This window comes from Heterocephalus glaber, unplaced genomic scaffold (genome assembly GCF_053883595.1).
Source record: "Heterocephalus glaber isolate CG9 unplaced genomic scaffold, H.glaber_assembly_v1.0 deba00001472, whole genome shotgun sequence".
In the NCBI taxonomy this organism is placed as follows: domain Eukaryota; kingdom Metazoa; phylum Chordata; class Mammalia; order Rodentia; family Bathyergidae; genus Heterocephalus; species Heterocephalus glaber.
In genome coordinates, this window is record NW_028258315.1 from 28,399,488 (window position 1) to 28,416,316 (window position 16,829).

The following is a 16,829-nucleotide window of genomic DNA, read 5'->3' on the forward strand; positions in this document are numbered from 1 at the left end:
GCTGCACTCTGGGAAGCCCAAACCACCCCGTAGCATACCTGGACCCCACCTGGATACGCCCTGCAGCTACCTGAAAAGAGATGGAGCATCCTTCTTGGCCCCAGCTGGGACTCTGCTCTGCCAGCCCCTCACCTCGTGACTGTGACCCCACAGCCTCCTCTCAGCCTATCCCTGCCCAATTTCTAAAGTACAACAATCTTGGGTTATGATAAATGGTGTGTGGTCATTTTGACACTACAGTCTGTAGCAGCTGGCCTTGTCACAGAAATTTAGGAAAAGGGAAAGAATTTCTAGTCAGGGTGACTAGAGCAACATCACGGCAGAGTTACAATCTAAGTGGGGCCTTACTGAGCAGCTACATATGGGACATGAGCAGGGGAGAGAAAGAGAATGAGTCTGCAAAGGGCACAGCCAGGAAAGGGTGTGGAGGAGAAGCCCTGTGCTGGATGGAACCCCTGTCTATGAAAGGTGGGCTGGAGAGTGTGCTGCCTACAGGGGCTCCTTACACTCAAATCATCTCGATAAAGGAGAACTGGAGAGGCCCAGGGCACCTCAAGGGTTCCCATGTGAGCAGTGTGGCTGGCATCTACCCTGCCAGAAAGGCAACACCACGAGGCATTCCCATCATCAGAGCTCCTCCTGGATCGTGTCCCCTGGGTGGGGCTTCTCCTCACTCTGGCTCTGCAGGCTTCCCAGAAGGACAACATGCTGGGAGCTGTGTTTTAAGACAGCGAAGCAAGAACTATGTTTGGAAAGAGACCAGCCAATAGGTTAGCTAGGAGGTTAAGGTGATGAGGCAGGCAGGGGACATGTCTGTCACACACCCCTGTGAGGCACAGAATCTAGGGACAGGGACAAGCAGGTTCCAAGACAAGCTAATGAGGGAATGGCCCAGCCCTGCTTCCTAGGTGGCAGGAGAGCTACTTTACATTTCCTCCAGTATTAAAATGGTTTTGTTACAGTGCAGGGCTCCCTGGAGATCTGCACACCTCAAGGTTAGCTTCAAAGACCTGAAATAGACACCGAGGGACTACGAAGTGAGGGACCAGAATGGACAGGGAGAGGAGGCACACAAGAGGGAAAGTAGGCAACCTCTGATACTCGGCTTGGAGGTAGCTGTTCACTGTGGCAAATGTGCTCACAAGGAAGAGTCTCTTAGGCAGCTCCTTTAAAATGATGGAACAATGGATAAATAATTAAGCATAATCACTTTCACTAACAGATTGCTTCTTTGTAGCAGACTGAAAAGAAGGTAATTAGAATAGCTACATGTAAACTCTCCAGTAAGCACCAGAAATCATTAGTATTTCAAATTAAAAAATACAAAGCCAAGCTTAAAATAACTAGCATGAGTTTTCCAGAGTGCTTCCAAGAGCCCAGATGAGATGTCTTGCCATTTCTTTTCTTGGTACCCACTGCTCCACTGTCCGAATTCCACCCACTGATGGTTTAAGCAGATGGCCTGGGGATTCCCAACACTGATGCCTTCCAGAGGACAATGGACCTTCCAAAGACTGAGTTATATATCAAGAACAGTTCCTCAGGTGGAACTGAAAATGTTCAACTTAGCTCCTTCAGAGAGGAATAGTAAAGAGTTGACATCCTTCTATGTCCCCATGGACTCTGACGTCCCTTTCAACCCAAGATACACCCCTCCCCCAAAATGGGCCCATAACACAAGGCTAAATTGCATTACTTACTGATGAGAGGAATGAGTTGAGGCAGAATCAGCAATTTGTGACACTGAATAAAGAAACCTAAGTCTTGCTCTGGAACTCCGTATGATTAAGTAAACCACATAAACTGACAGTTTAGACCCAAATGTATCACCTGAGAAGGCTGGCTGAACTTTGGAAGTGAGGAGCCTGAATAAGACACCAAACTCTTTGTAGGGATTAAGATGCTTCCCTTCAATACAACCTCTACACAGAGATTTCTCTATCCTTCTATCACCCTTTTCAACTCAAGTAGGATGTGTTTGGCTTGCATCAAATCTTCCTGTACTAGAAAGACTGATTCTCTATCTGAGAATAAGGGACAAAAATAAACCTGTTATGGTGAGGATCAAGTTTAAAATGTTCTGTGCTTTCCTTTCCTGCATAGGTAAGAGTCTACAAGAATACCACATTCCTCATTCACAAGGATTTGCATTTTCCAGAAGTGACTTTCAGAGCTTTAAAATGGTCCTCAAAATTGGTTTCTCCTACATGAAAGTTTATTTATTTATTTTTCCTACATAAAGTTTAAAGACAAGCTGATGCTGGTAGTTCTCTTTACTCTGGTTGTGTAGACTTGCATATCTATTTAGATATGCACAGAAGCTGTTTCGTTGAAGTACAAATTTCAAGACTACTTTGTTTTCATTGCAAAAAGTCCTCCTTTTTTTGGAAGATGAAGGACCACCTCCTGTGGCCTCCCAGCACCAGCTCAGGTGGGTGTTCTGGTTTGTTAAGTTTCCCTGGGGAGCCCCCGAGTGCGCTCAAGGGGAAGGTGATGCTCTCAGTCATGCTGACCATCTGTTAGCACTCTCAGGGTGGGGACAGGGACTTCTCCACAGAGCAGCCATGCTAGCAGAGGTGTGTGCATGCCTACTATATCTAAGCCCTGCCTGAGGTGCTCCATGCATGCTGGCTGGTTTCTTTTGGTCTATGAAGTAGGTCCTGTTACATCACCCCAATTTTATAGATGAGAAAAGACAGGCTGAGGTCCCCAGAGTTATCTGGTGGAGGCGAAGTGTGAACCTAGGCAGCCTGGAGCACAAGGCTGTGTTTTAATCACAGTGCCACACTGCCTGCCCCAGAAGGATGCACATTTTATGCTCAAATAAACTTTCTCAAAGGAGAAACAAGAGGAATGGGTTTCCTGCCTTCACATTGGACTCTGAGACATAAAAGGCACACTGGAATGTGCCAGAGTTCTGCAAAATGTAAATGCATTATAGAAAGAGGATTAGGGTTCAGATGCAATAATACAACATAGCTGGTAAAACAGGGCCAAGATCTGAAAGAGAAGCCCTGCCTCAGCCCTGGGGTGGTTCAGGACAGCCTGAATCATGGCTCTCTGTGGTCCTACTGACCTCAAGTCATTCTACACAAACCATTAAAAGGTCTTTAAAATTACTTAGCAAATTGTTACTCCTGTCTTCTCAGCCTCCTTTAAAATAATGCACGGGCTGGGGACATAGCTCAGTGATAAAGCCTGCCTTGCATGCATGAGACCCTGGGTTCTATCCCCAGCACCACAAAACAGTAACTACAGAGAAATAATGGTTACCCATCACTGTTTGCTTGAAGAAATTAATGACCAGTTCAAATAGGAAAAAAGTGAACAGATATGTTCTACAAGTTCAAAGCATTCCCTTTATGCAGACCTTACATGTGCCTCTGTACAGGATGGGGTCTTTTATACACTGCCAGAAGGCTGCCAGAAGGAGGAAGGGAGAGATGCCAGAGAGGGGAGAGATGTGTCAGACAGGAACAATCACGGCACATCATGTGACTGGACTGGGCTTGTCCAGCACCTTTCCTAGGTCACCTTTTTTATAACCAGAGAGACTTGGACCAGCATCCAATCCCTAATTTGCAATCAATCCCAACTCACAGGGGTCGAGTTGGTGGACAGGGAGCCATCAGAGAGCCAGGCTCAGCCACCTGAACCAAGGAGTCTCAGGTCCGCATTTCCAAAGGGGCAGGGAGAGGGGCCTCAGCACATGGCAAAACAGTGTGGATTTGGGGCTCTTACTTGTAGTTTTTCTCCCAGAATTTCACTGGCCTGGCATAGGATGTGATGAAGATGACGCTTCCGAGGAATGGGCTCAGCGGGGTGGAGAAGACTGCTGTGGCAACCGTCTGGAAGAAGAGCACGGCGGAGTCTGGGAGCAGGGGTCAAGGCAAAAGAACTGTCATTACTGTATCTTAAAATATCATTCGGATTTTGACTGGTTCCCATTAAACCATTTTCTCCCCACAGACAGAAGGACAAACAATCTCTCTATATACAGAGTTGGAAATACAAAACATCCAGCAACATTCTGCTAAGCCTCCTTTTGTCATCCGGTAAACCAGATGATTCTCATAAAAATTCCTGCAGTCTCAGGCTCAGGCATGTCAAACATTTAACATCTAAGAACTAAAAACAACAATTTCCTTTAACTAACATGTCATCCCCGGGAGAAAAAAAAACACACTGTGATACATTCACTGAAACACTAAGTCACTTTATAAATAAGTAAAACTAAATGATGCTTTTTAAGAATAAATAATAACATTGTTTGGGAACGAAGCACCTCTGTATTTCAAATAATCTTTTTCTCACTATTTGAAGCACTGTGTGTGTGTGTGTGTGTGTGTGTGTGCGCGCGTGTGTGTGCGTGCGCGCATGCATGCGTGGCTGTGCTTTGGTGTATTTGTGTATATGTCATACATTGAACACCAAAGGCTCAGTGCAAGCCTGGCTCATGAGCAGAAAATACATACAAATGAAGTCATAGAGTTTTGTGGGTCTCATCACCTCGCCAGTGATTTTCCTCAAATTTCTCCTTTCCTGGCATGCCTTGGTTTCACACATCCTGGCTGATCAAAAACCTACTTGTAATTGTTCAGTATTAAGCTAGAAGGCCGGAGCTCAGGGTCAGGGTTGGTGAGGCCTGGGCTGGAAGAGCTGGGCTCAGAGCACAGGGTCAGCAGAGGCTGGACTGGCTGGATCTGACACACACACGACCTTCTGTGCTCTGTGCGGGGACCAGGTCACCTACTGTAGACCTGCTCTGACTCTTGTAGAGTTACTATCCCTCCTGAAAGGCAGTGACTACCTCTCTCAGTGGTGCATAAATGGGTCTCCCTGCCTTAGCCAGAGCTCAGAAGTTCCGGCAGGTAGGAAAAGGCAATGCTTGACACAGGGAGCATTGCAGCTCATTATCGTACTGACACCTTGGCTTCCATGCTCTCTGGTATACTGTCACCGGCTTAAAGTGCTGTGATTGGATGGGGGTGAGGCAGGGACTTCAAAGAACCCCAATTACAAGGAAAACCGAGAAGTGGGGGTGAACCTTGCACTGCCACAGAAACTTTCCCATACCTCTTGATAGATTTAAGACCACAACTTTGTTTCAAGAGTAACTATGTCTCCTTCCTTCCTTCCTTCCTTCCTTCCTTCCTTCCTTCCTTCCTTCCTTCCTTCCTTTCCTTCCCTCCTTCCTTCCTTCCTTCCTCCATCCCCCACCCCAAACATCTTCAGGAGCAAAATGATGCCACATCTTCCATTAATGGCCCATTCTAGTGTTGAATTGTTTGGTGTCAAAGAGTTCTCTATTATATTGTAATTTTTCTTATTTTGAGCTAGGTGTAAATGGAAAATGGAATGTTACTGACAGCTAAAATACCTACATTTTAGACAGAACTACTCAGAAATTTACAGTTTCGGCAAGGAGGAAAGTGCAGGTACTCATAAGAAAGGACGGGAGGGAAGCTTTCTGTGGAGCCAGAGGATTCTGGGGCGGTGCCGGGAACAGATGGTATGGAGGGGTGAGTACTGCTCTTCCTTTTCATCCTAAAATTTCCCCCTAAGATTATATTGTACATTTTTTAAACGACCCAAACAATTATGCAGAAGTTAGGAAGGGGGGAAACTAGTAGTAGTCCATACAAAGCTGAGCATGGTGAGGGAGACATGGTCAGAGGGAAGGACAGGAGGGAGCAGGTGGCCTCTGAAGTTCTCTCACTAGGGGGTCACCAGTGAAGACACCACAGGCTCAGGGCAGAGAGGAGAGACTGTGACAGCACAGGTACGGTAGCGCCAGAGGGGCCCCTGAGAGAATTGAACACATGAAGCCCTTTCTAGATTTCCCCAAGAGAAAGGGCCAAGAGGTTAGCCTACAAGGCAGGTGGTGGACTCCTTTAAAAGCAGATGTAAAATGAAAACACCAACACCAATAATTAAAAGATTAAAAAAAATCATTAGAAGCTCAAAAGGCTGTGGCAAGTGGAAATCAGCCTTCCCACCACGTGCAGTTAGCAAGGATAATGTGGCGAGGTCTGTCTAATTATTGGAAGACAATGGTCTTGCATGGTCTCTACACACATTAAAAGGGTGAGCATTCTCATCTTTCCCTGGAGGTTATAAGCTCAGAAGCCAACAGAGGCACTGAGGGAGAAAACATGCCAGTACTGGAAAAAGCAATTTACCTACCAGTGCCCTGCTGGTCTGAGAGCTAATTCAATTCCAAAATGAAGCAAATTAGTCCATTCTCAATCCTGGTGTGGAATCTGCAGTTTCTTAATAGAGTGATAAAATAATTAACATTTCTGAATTAGCTGGGATCCTGGGTTGACATTTAGGAACCTGATAGTTTGTCTGGTCAGCATGTAAACCCAGTTCTGCAACTACTTATCTCATAGTATTCTGAGCAGGATGATGGTGAACTCAAGCTAGCAAACATATGCCTTTGCAACTAAGCGAGGATGGGGAAGTGTCTATGGATAAGGGGGAAGGAAAGGCCCAGAAGCACCAAAGGAAGGGGAGTGGTCCTGTGTGGGGTGGGGTTGGGGGTGTAGGGTGGGGATTCGAAGGCCCCTATGTTAGCTGGACGGAGGAAGAAGATGTCACTAACAAGGTTGGCTTTAGGAATGAAGCATGAGGAATGGTGGAATATTCTAAAACAGAACCAACAAATGCCCAATAAAATCTACACCTCTGATGTTTTAATTTCTCAAGAGAATGCAACAACGCATCAGGAATGGCCTCTGATTAACTGCACACAGTGTGCAAGCTAAGGCTAATGCTGCTTTTGTCCTTACAAGAGTTCTCAAGTGGCGAGCACACGTTCCTGCTTGTACAGGAACCTCACCCACAGACGGGGTAGACGACAGAAAGTCACAGTGCCCATAACAGCTTCAGCTCAGCTGTGGGGCCACCACTGCCTACCAATGTGCCAACATTGATAGGAAGCTCAACTAGTTATGATATTACTGGGAATCAGAGCTTCATGTTTTAAATTCTTATGGAGATCCCTCAACTGCAAATTTACATTACTGTAATAATTTTCATTTAATAAAATAGAAAAGCTTGAAGATCTGGACAAGAAACCTTAGAAATAAAAATTACCCCAGGGCCGGGGATTTAGCTCAGTGGCACCACGCTTGCCTCACAAACACAAGGTCCTGAGCTCAATCCCCCCATACAAAAAAAAAAAAAATTATCTCAATCTTTCACCTCCCCTGTCTTTGTTTAAAGAAACTTGTTTAGGGAAACCAAATGCCTAGCATTATAAAACATGAGTGAAGTTAGCAGGAAAGGGTGGTGTGAGAGCTCATGCTTTTGCAAATATTTTTTCCCTTTAGCTTGTTCTGCCAAATAGCCTTGAAACACTTCAGAATTATCAATGCAGGTCTAAGAACAGAAACACAGAACAATGTGAGGCCAGCTCTTGATTTGCTTTAAAATTTTATTTTAGAACAAGTGATCCTGGGAGAGCGAGCATTTTAAAAAATATCTAGAATATATTATGACTCAATGATTCTTCCAAGTATGTTTCCATCCTTGAATTGTAAGTTCAGTCCCTGAGATTCCTTATGAACCGTCTTAATGAGCGTTATGTAAATTTAAAGTGAAAGAAGCTCCACACAGTCATTACAAGAAGTTAGCAATACCCAGAGTAGATGGAGCAGCCAGTAGCACCCAGAATGGGTGGCCAGAGCTTAGAACTGTGGTTCACACACACCAGTGGGCATAAGAAAAACCAAGCAGGCTTCTGAAGGTGTAGATCTCAGAATTCACCCATGAAATTTGATTTGAAAGATGCCCTGGGCTCAGGAATTTATCATTTAACAAGTTCCTCCAGTATTCGAGAGTCCCTAAGCCACAGGGTCCCCGAGCCACAACTTGGAAACAAAGATCTAGAAAGCATGAGTTCAGTGGGATAGGAAATGTTTAAGAGCAAATTTTAGCACAGTAAGAAGTTTTCTACTAATCTCTCTTTTCAAGAATATTTTAAATCAGTGTCTCTCTCTATCTTTCCACTGGAGCACACATGGGAACATAAATTGAGCTATGTCGAAGTGGTATTTAGAAGAGTCATTTGAAGTTTGCTTTGAAGTGAATTAAAATGAATTCTCATCATGGAAATACACAAAAAACATACCAAGCCTTCTTGGGTAATAGCAACCACAAAATAAAGCCATAATTTCTTTTTTCAATCTTCACAAACATTTGAGTAATTCTGTTTGTACCTAATTGTAGGTTTCCAATATTAACGAAATATATATTATATAAAACTATAATATATCATAATAAATATAATAGATCAAATGCATCAACCCTATCCACAGTGATTAATAATAACAAATCCAATTGTACTATTTTGTACAAATCAACCCAGTTATTCAAGTGGTTATTTTCCATTTAAAAGACCAGTTTCTTAGTGAAAATCTGGACACGGGAAATGGAAGAATCAGAAAAAATAAAAGTAATTCCCAAGTAAGCACTCAAAAGCAAGAAGAGTTCAAAATTATGAAACATCTTTTAAGGCTAAGTGGCCTAAAGGGGATCCAAAGTACCTCCTTGTGTCTCCATTTAGACATAATCATAGATATTTTAAAATCTTTTTCATTGTCAGGGTTCACTGAAAAGCTCACATCCATAAAACATAAATCTGAGCTTGGGGTGAAAAGAGACCTAGAAAGGATATGAGGAATTGCAAAAAGCTGCGCGAACACGTGGAACGATGAACCCCAAGCCATCTGCCATGGAGCCACGTAGGCCAGGACAAACTGTAACTTGTGAAGCAGGTCCCCGAGCTAAAAGCAAAAGAGAAGAGATTCATCAGAGAAGATACCGGCAATCCACATAACTGTGTCAAGGTCATCTAAAGGACACAGTGTGTCACAGTTAGGAAGGGGCAGGGCGACAACTGCTGTTTGCCTTCTTACCTTACCTTCCTTTGCCCTGAGGGCAATGCAGGTGTTAATGATTTTCCACCACAGAAAGAAGCTGATCAAAAGAAGCAGCGCCTGACTAATCTCAACCCAGAGATTATGGTTATTTATCATTTCGACTATGGATGAGTTGTGTCTCTGCCTTTCTTACAGGACAATCACAGCTTGGTCTGTTCTCCTTCATATGGGATCTTTTACAGGGAGATCAATGCAAAACCTACCAACCTGGACACTTTGGTGCATTAATTTCGTCTATTCAACTGCTCTTGCCCATACCTTTGCATTGTAAGTTGTACAAAGTACTTTAGGAAGCCAAGAGTGTATATAGGGAAGCTGTTGCACTGACCAGACAAGCCAGCACAAGGAAAGAGTGAGTTCTGGAGAAAGGTGGAAAGTGGAGAGGAGGCTTCACACAGGCTAAGGATGAGCATGTGATGGTGACATGCCTAGTGGGTCTGGCTGGAGATTCAGACCATGAATTTGTGAGGAAGGGCAGGGAAGGGGAGCACCCAGTTGTGGATCACAGCTTTATGCTAGTGATGGATGAATCCCATGTACCACTCTGCTGCTGCCACTGCTAAGTACAGCCAGTCAGTGCCCTACTAGGGCGTTCCAAAAATACTCACTCTTCTTACCCAGAGTGGAGCTTCAGATGGCACTATGCTTATTCCTAGACTGGCTATCATTCAAGATAGTAAAACACATTCCTCACCAAGGCCATGGATGGGGAGGGGAATTAAAATAGAATTTTAAATTAGGCTCCATAGGTACTATAAAGAACATCAGAAGGCTGTCATATAGAGAGGACATGTCTGGGAAACAGGGCCATTGAGGAAAGGTTAAAGAAAAGTAACTCACGCCTTCAGTGAAAAGCCTACACTGTGATCTTGGAGTCAAAGACAAAGTAAAACTGTTTTGTTCCATGAAAAATGTCATGAGGCAAAATGAGGTAAGTTAAAATCCTCTCCAAATCTTCCCCCTCACTTTTCCTGGCTTTCTTTTCTATGATTCTGATTCCAAAGAAAAAATTTAAAGTAGAATTAAACATTTTGGGTAGGCCATTGAACATGAGCCAAGGATGAAAGGTCTCCTAAGGTCATAAGAGACCCACAAAGCCCTTGAGAAGTCAAGGTGTCTGGTCATGCACAGGACCCTGGGATAAACATGTCCACCAGGGACACTAACCACAAACAAGAGGTGAGATTTTTGTGGAAGCTGAAGGGATGTATGCACAGAGCATCGAAGGTGGACAGTGAATGTGGAGGGAAGATGGAGAAAAGGACTCAGAAAAGAAAAGAAAAAGGTAAGAGGAAGAACGGTGATGAGATTGGACTCAGGGCTGTGAAGGCAGCTGCATTCTGGGAGAGAGAAGCAGTGCTGGCTTCTTGCTCCCAACTTCCCACTGCCATTGCTCTTGCTCACTTGAGCCAACCAGAGAGGGCTGATCCCAGTGGGTTCCGAGTCATCCCAGAGCAGCCTCTCTGACAGTAGTCCTAGGGCTGGTAAGCCTCTTGGATCTTCTGGATGGGTCTCCACAGCACCCAGAGAGAATACCATCCTACTCTGCCATGCCAGTGAGAGGTATCATGTCTCAGTTCACACAAATCATGACTCCTCCACCTCACTTTGTACAGTCAGTGATGCACTTGGACTGAGGGTAGGAAAGCTCTCTTGCAGGCTTAGTCCTTGGCTCCCTTCTGGGAGAACACAGGATTTCCATTAAAAGCAGGTGCCTTTCTTCCCTAACATTAGCCCAGCCAGAGAGGGATATAAAATCACACCAAGACCTTCAAATGCATGGCTTCCAGGTACCACAAAAGCAGAGATCCTGAGAAGTCGTGGGGCCTTCCTTGCCGATTACGGCTACCTGCCCTCCATCAGACAGTGTCTCTGGATTGGACCTTTGCCTTCATCAGATGTCTCAGGAACAGACCCCTGTCACCTCACTGTTAAGGATTCTGGGTTTAGTGGTTAACAATGAATCTTGTGACTCCTGCTGAGGTGACAATAGCAAGCATGTGCAAGAGTTCCTTATGTGCCACACAGCCCCAAGATGCCTCAGGAATGAACCTCGGGTTATGAAAGGTAACTGCCAGCTGCAGTGTGCGGCTGTGCCCTGGAAGACTTCAAAACCACCTTGTCCAGAGCTGGCAAGTGGGTCAGGCACAGTGCTGCAGTCAGACAGGTAGCCCCAGGGATGGCCTCATCTGCAAGTCCAAAACTCTCACGAGTACAACTTGGCTGCATTCTGATTAAATGAAGCTATTACAATTATTTTTTGCTTAGCTCAGCAACTTGTATTTATGCATAAGCAAAATCAGTAATCAGGCAACTAAAGATTCCAAACACTAGAACTCTCATGCTCTAATTGCAGCTAGGGACCAAGGTATCTAAATTCTCTTCCCTCATCTCTCCCTAGGGCTGTTTTTTCTGGTGAATCTTGAAAAAATAAAACACAGGGTTTGTCAAAGATTTTCTACAAGAGGCTTAGGAAATAGACTGAGCTATTTTCTATCACTGAAGAAGGGGCTCTGTATTCCTGTGCTTCCTGCACAACATGGCAACCTAAAGTTCCTTCTTGAAGCCACCAGGGAAAGGATGCATGGTGGAGGGGTCAAAGCCAGGCTGGAACAGTGTTCCTGGCTAGAGGGCAGACGCCTGTGTGTGCATCCCAGCTCTGTTTCTGCTCATGCATTTCTGTGTCTGTAAAATGGAGACAATTGATTGTTCTTCCTCCCAGGGTAGTCTGGGGACTTCAGGCTTCATCTTTGTTAAGGACTTAGAACAGTGTCTGGCAACTGTCAGTGCCATATAAGCACTGGATAAGAAAATGTTAGAATGGGTACATATCTTAATTTGAAGTTGTACTTTGTTCACAATCTAATAAGTTTACTGGCCTCATGTCCCCTGAAATGTACTAAATCCAGGTCCTCTCATGTTTCAGAGAAGGAAGCCAAGTTCAGAGAGGTTAAGTGGTTTGCACAGGTCACAGAGGAAGTTACTGGCCAGAAGTAACTGATTCTCTGTCTAGCATTCTTTCTATGACCAAACTTCCTTGAGACCATGGACCTTCTGTGAACACAGCAGCCAAGGAACAGTCTACCTTGTCCAGGCCTCCTGCCCCAGCACAGAGGCAGGACCTCAAACACAGATGTGATATCACCAGGGACCTGTTCTCCCAGGACACAGTGACAAGAGACCCTGTCTCTTGATAATCACCCCATTAAAATGATGCAATGCCACCAATGGGCTTGGTGATACCCAAGAGGACTTCAAAAAATCACAGCTGACAGCTCTGAGAAGATCACATATTTTATCCTTAAAATATGCAGAGGCAGGATCCATGCTAAAAAAGCTCAACTTCACATTTTCTCTATAGTTTGCCCTTCGAGAGTGAAATTAGGTTAAAAAAATATTTAGAGGTATCAAAAAAGTAACTTCTAAGCACAAAGAAACCTAACTATTGATCATCACTGAGAAGAGTCTATGAAGAGGTTCTTTGTGCACCATATTAGACCATGGCATAAAATAATGAAATATATAAAATAAGATTTAAGGGAAACAACCACACCCACACCTTTCTCCTAAGCATAGACACATGTAGTATCGTGTTGCACTGAAGAACTTTAAATAGAAATCCCATTTAGATTAACTGTGAAATTGTATTTCCTTAGACAGTATGAAGTCTCTGTTTTTATGAAGCTTGTCTCACTCCTAGTGTTCTACTTCCAACATCTTAAATCTCAGATCTATTAAAATGTGTAACAAATTTCACAAGTTACTGGAGTATAACTATAAGAGAAAATCAAATCATTCTGGAAAGAGGAAAAAAATCACAATAGAAGAGTTCTGGCTGTTTCCTAAAAAAGGCATCATATTATCATTTCAAATGACCTACTTTGAAATCATCTTTTCAATGAGGATTAGATATGCTGTTATATACCTGTTATAGGCAATAAAACCAATTTGTGTAAATCCACAAACCATCTTGGAAGAAGTGACACCAAATAAAGGTGATCCCAAAACATTTTCCTTGGTGATACATTCTGTGGTAATGTACATGCCACCTTTACTCTGGGAACATAACAGGCCATGTACTGCACACTCTGACACTCAAGCACTGCCTTAGGAAGCTGTACATATCCTATGCCATTTGATTACAGTACAGTTTTGTTTTGTTTTTGGTACCAGGGATCAAACTCAGGACCTTGCTCTTGAGAGGCAGGTGGTGGTACCACTGAGCTAAATCCCCAGCCCGATTACAATACAGTTTTTTTTCCTCCCATTTCCTCTAGCCTGAATCACCTTCCAGGTTAGTTTTATTTTTGAATTTTGTTGTCAGATTCAGTTTCCTTCTCAGAAAGATACATACTTCAGTTAACTTCATATCAAACTGTGATTACCAATAGTCGAATGAAGGGGCAAACAAGGCTGGAAGGAGTTGCAGAAACTGGCTGCTGAGCAGAAGGTGTACTGAGTCCAAAAATAAGGAACACTGAGGAAGCTAGGGCTCTTGAGTACTTGGAAAGGAAGCAGACAAGACGGGAAGAAATCTTTGAGGTTCTTAATGAGTTCAGGTGGGAGCTAGCTGAGAGATTAAAGGACACTAACACTGGAACTAGGGAGAAGCATCAGATATATATATATATTGGCATCAGATATTTGAGGTACAAGTGAAAATATGGGAAGTAGAAAAATGTTCATGAAAGATGAAAAAAGTAAAATTGACAATATCTCAAACAGGGGTCCCAGTTTTTTTAAAACCACTTTTATAAAATAACCTATTAATAAGAAAATATGATAATTAAATTTGGGGATATTAGTTTTAAAGCATAAAATATCTTCAAACATTGGCTGAGAACATAATCTAGAACTTTATTAGGAGGTCATAACTGCCAATGAGAGTGAATTCCAGGTCAGAAACAGACTACCTCAGTAAACACCATGTGCCAGAAACTCATTAAACAGCAGAAGTCAATGAGACCTGAATGCACCACAGAGAGGATAAAACCAGGAGATGCTGAGAGGCACATGTGCCAGAATAGGAAAAGACATGTGCAGCCAGAGCTCCCAGGAAAGTATGGAGAGGAACAAGGGAGGGTCTGCTTGAAGAGTGTAGGTGCAGGAACACTGGAATGGAGAAAAGCACAGGATACTGCACTGAAGTTGCACACTGAGTCCTACACAGGATAAATAGAAAAATCCACATCTTATTTCATATCATAATGAAAATGCATGACATTGAAGTCAAGGAGAAAATCATCTTTCTTACAGATCACCTACAAAGGAATTAGATGGACAGCTGACTTCTCAGCAGAAAACAATGACATGTTTTCAAGGTGTTAAGAAAAATATATCGATCAAATTATATTGCTTAAGTGAGAGAGAGATGTGCAGGTCCTTTAAACCAAGACGGAAAGAATCGGCAACTCGCAGAACTTTGCAGTTAAAAAGCAATGGAGGGCCAGGGATTTAGCTCAGTGACGCCGTGCCTGCCTTGCAAGTACAAGGTCCTGAGCTCGATCCCCGGTACCAAAAATAAAAATTAGCAATGGGAGAATGCACTACAGTAAGACATTTATTCCTGAAGGAGGAAATGATTTACAAGAATTGCAGTGAATAAAGAAACTGCTAAAATGCTAGAATATTAATAGGAGGATCAACTATAAAGATAATCAAAAAATAGTGGTCTTTTTGAAGGTGGATTAAATGGTAGATATCATAAATACTTAAGATAGGAAGGGGGATTGAAGTTAAAGTACAAAACTCTTGTACTGTTTGAAAGGGGAAAGATTATAATTAATTTCATATGCTAATCAAGTGTACTTACTAATAATTTAAGAGTAACCACTAAACCACTACATTTTTCAGACTTTAGACTCACCCAGACAATCTATAAAATGAAAATGCTGCTTCCTACCTATAGAGGTTTAGACTCAGCAGTGGGGGAGGGAACTCAGAAATGTGCATTTCTATCAACTTCCTAGGTGAGGCTGATGCTGCTGGCTGGGGGACCACACATTTTCAATCATTGCACTCAGAGGTTAGAAACCTGGTATTTAATTTCCAAAGAGATAGAGGGAAAAGAGATCAAAGGAAGTTCAGTTCATTCAATAGAATGAAAGAAAGAAAGGGTGGAAGATATCATAAATAAAAGCCAAAATCAAAAAAAGCATGGCTAGAAAAAGTTCAAGTGTCAGTAATTGCAATAAATGCAAATGGATAAAATTTGTCAATCGAAACACAGAGATTCTTAATTTTTTTTAAAAAAGTTTTGCTAGATGCCTTTATAAGAAATACCAAAATGACTTAGAAAGTTTTACATAAAATAATAATAGCAATAATGATAATAAGGTATCAAGTAAGCTGGTTGAGCCATTAATATTAGACAAAATAAACTTTTACTGAAAAAGGATAAATACCAGCATATGACAAAAGGGAAGAGCCACTAAGAAGACAAAAGAATTGAAATGTATGTATTTAACCATGTAGGCTCAAAATAGCTAAAGTAAAGCTAGATAGAATTACAAGATAATATTAACAAATCTACAATGATTGGGAGTATTTTGAGACCCTGATCTCATACAATAGTAATTTAGATGATAAATAAGAATATAAAAGATTTGACAAACAGAATTAATAAGCTTCACCTAAGAGATATGTACTGTATATCAGAACCTTGCAACCAGGCAAAAGGGAAAGGATATAATTTTCAAGAATATGTGAATATGTACATCTATAAGAATTGACTATTTGCTGAACCACAGAAGTCTTAATCAAGGCTAAAAATTGTTATTATGCTAAAAATTATTATTGTTATTATGCTAAAAATTGTTATTCTTTGTGATGAAATTAGAAGTTAACAACAAAAAATTCCCAAATAACAATAGCAGTCCACAACCATAAGTTTTTGCATTTGGAAAAAAGGACAACAAAAGTAAGAGTTGACTAATTAGTTAAGAATAAATGATATTGTAAATTAGAAAATATTTTTAAAGGAATGGCCATGAGAAGTGCTAGCACCAATCAGAACCCAGCTAAAGTAATCCAGAGAGGAAACAATGCAACCTTCAAATATGCATGTTAGGAGCCTCACAGTTCATATTGGAAGACTATTTTTAAAGCCAAAATTAGACAAAAATAAGAGGAAACTATAGATGTTATCATCTATAAATATAAAACCCTCAATGAAATATTTAAAAAATGAATTTATGCATGTATAAAAACATCATGATCCAGTTTGGTTCATCTGATAATACTTTGCTATTTTAAAAAGTCAATGTAATTCATAAAATAGAGAAAATATGAAAGAAAAACCATATGTTGCTCAGTTGGTGCAGAAAGGATGTTGAAATATAAAGTCAACACCCACTCATAAAAATCCCTTGCAGCCCAGTAATAAGAGTTCTTCTTAAATCTGAAGGGGTTATTAATGTTATTCTCTACCAAACACCATAGTTAATAGTAAAATATCCGGATTATTTAGGCAAAAGATGTCAAGTGAGATAAATCTGATAAACCTAAAATAGGAAAGGGAATGGTGAAGAGAGAATAATATCTAAAGAGAGGGAAAGGAACCTGGAGTAGCATTTTATCATCTGTTTGAAAAACTGTGGCTAAGAGAAGCATGGAGAAGGCAGGGAGAGGGCACAGAGCAGGGTCACCTTTGCATATTGGAATTTATCATCCACCAAGAAGTAAGAATGCATACAACAGACAAGTCTGGCATAGGCCCCTGAGAATTAGGAATTACAGTGATCCTGGGGCTGTGTGTGCAGGGGTTTCTGCGGGTGGAGGGCAGTGAGGGTGCGGGTTACGGTATATGGGAAGGGGATCATTGCAGAGGGGGGCAAGGTAGATTTCCACAAGATACAGAAAATAGCAGTAACTGGTGATGCA

The 16,829-nt window shown here is 42.1% G+C and overlaps 1 protein-coding gene across 2 annotated transcripts in view; it reads right to left on the reverse strand.

Moving 5' to 3' along the window:
- Nucleotides 1-16,829, reverse strand: part of Pcnx2 (pecanex 2) — a 226,460-nt gene that overhangs the window by 65,718 nt on the left and 143,913 nt on the right. For both annotated transcript variants that reach the window (XM_087181900.1, XM_087181901.1), the window contains exons 22-23: nucleotides 8,683-8,792; nucleotides 3,742-3,870 (exon numbers count right to left, since the gene is read on the reverse strand). In XM_087181900.1, coding sequence (XP_087038026.1) covers nucleotides 3,742-3,870; nucleotides 8,683-8,792 — 239 coding nt within the window. The remainder of the gene's footprint in view (nucleotides 1-3,741; nucleotides 3,871-8,682; nucleotides 8,793-16,829) is intronic.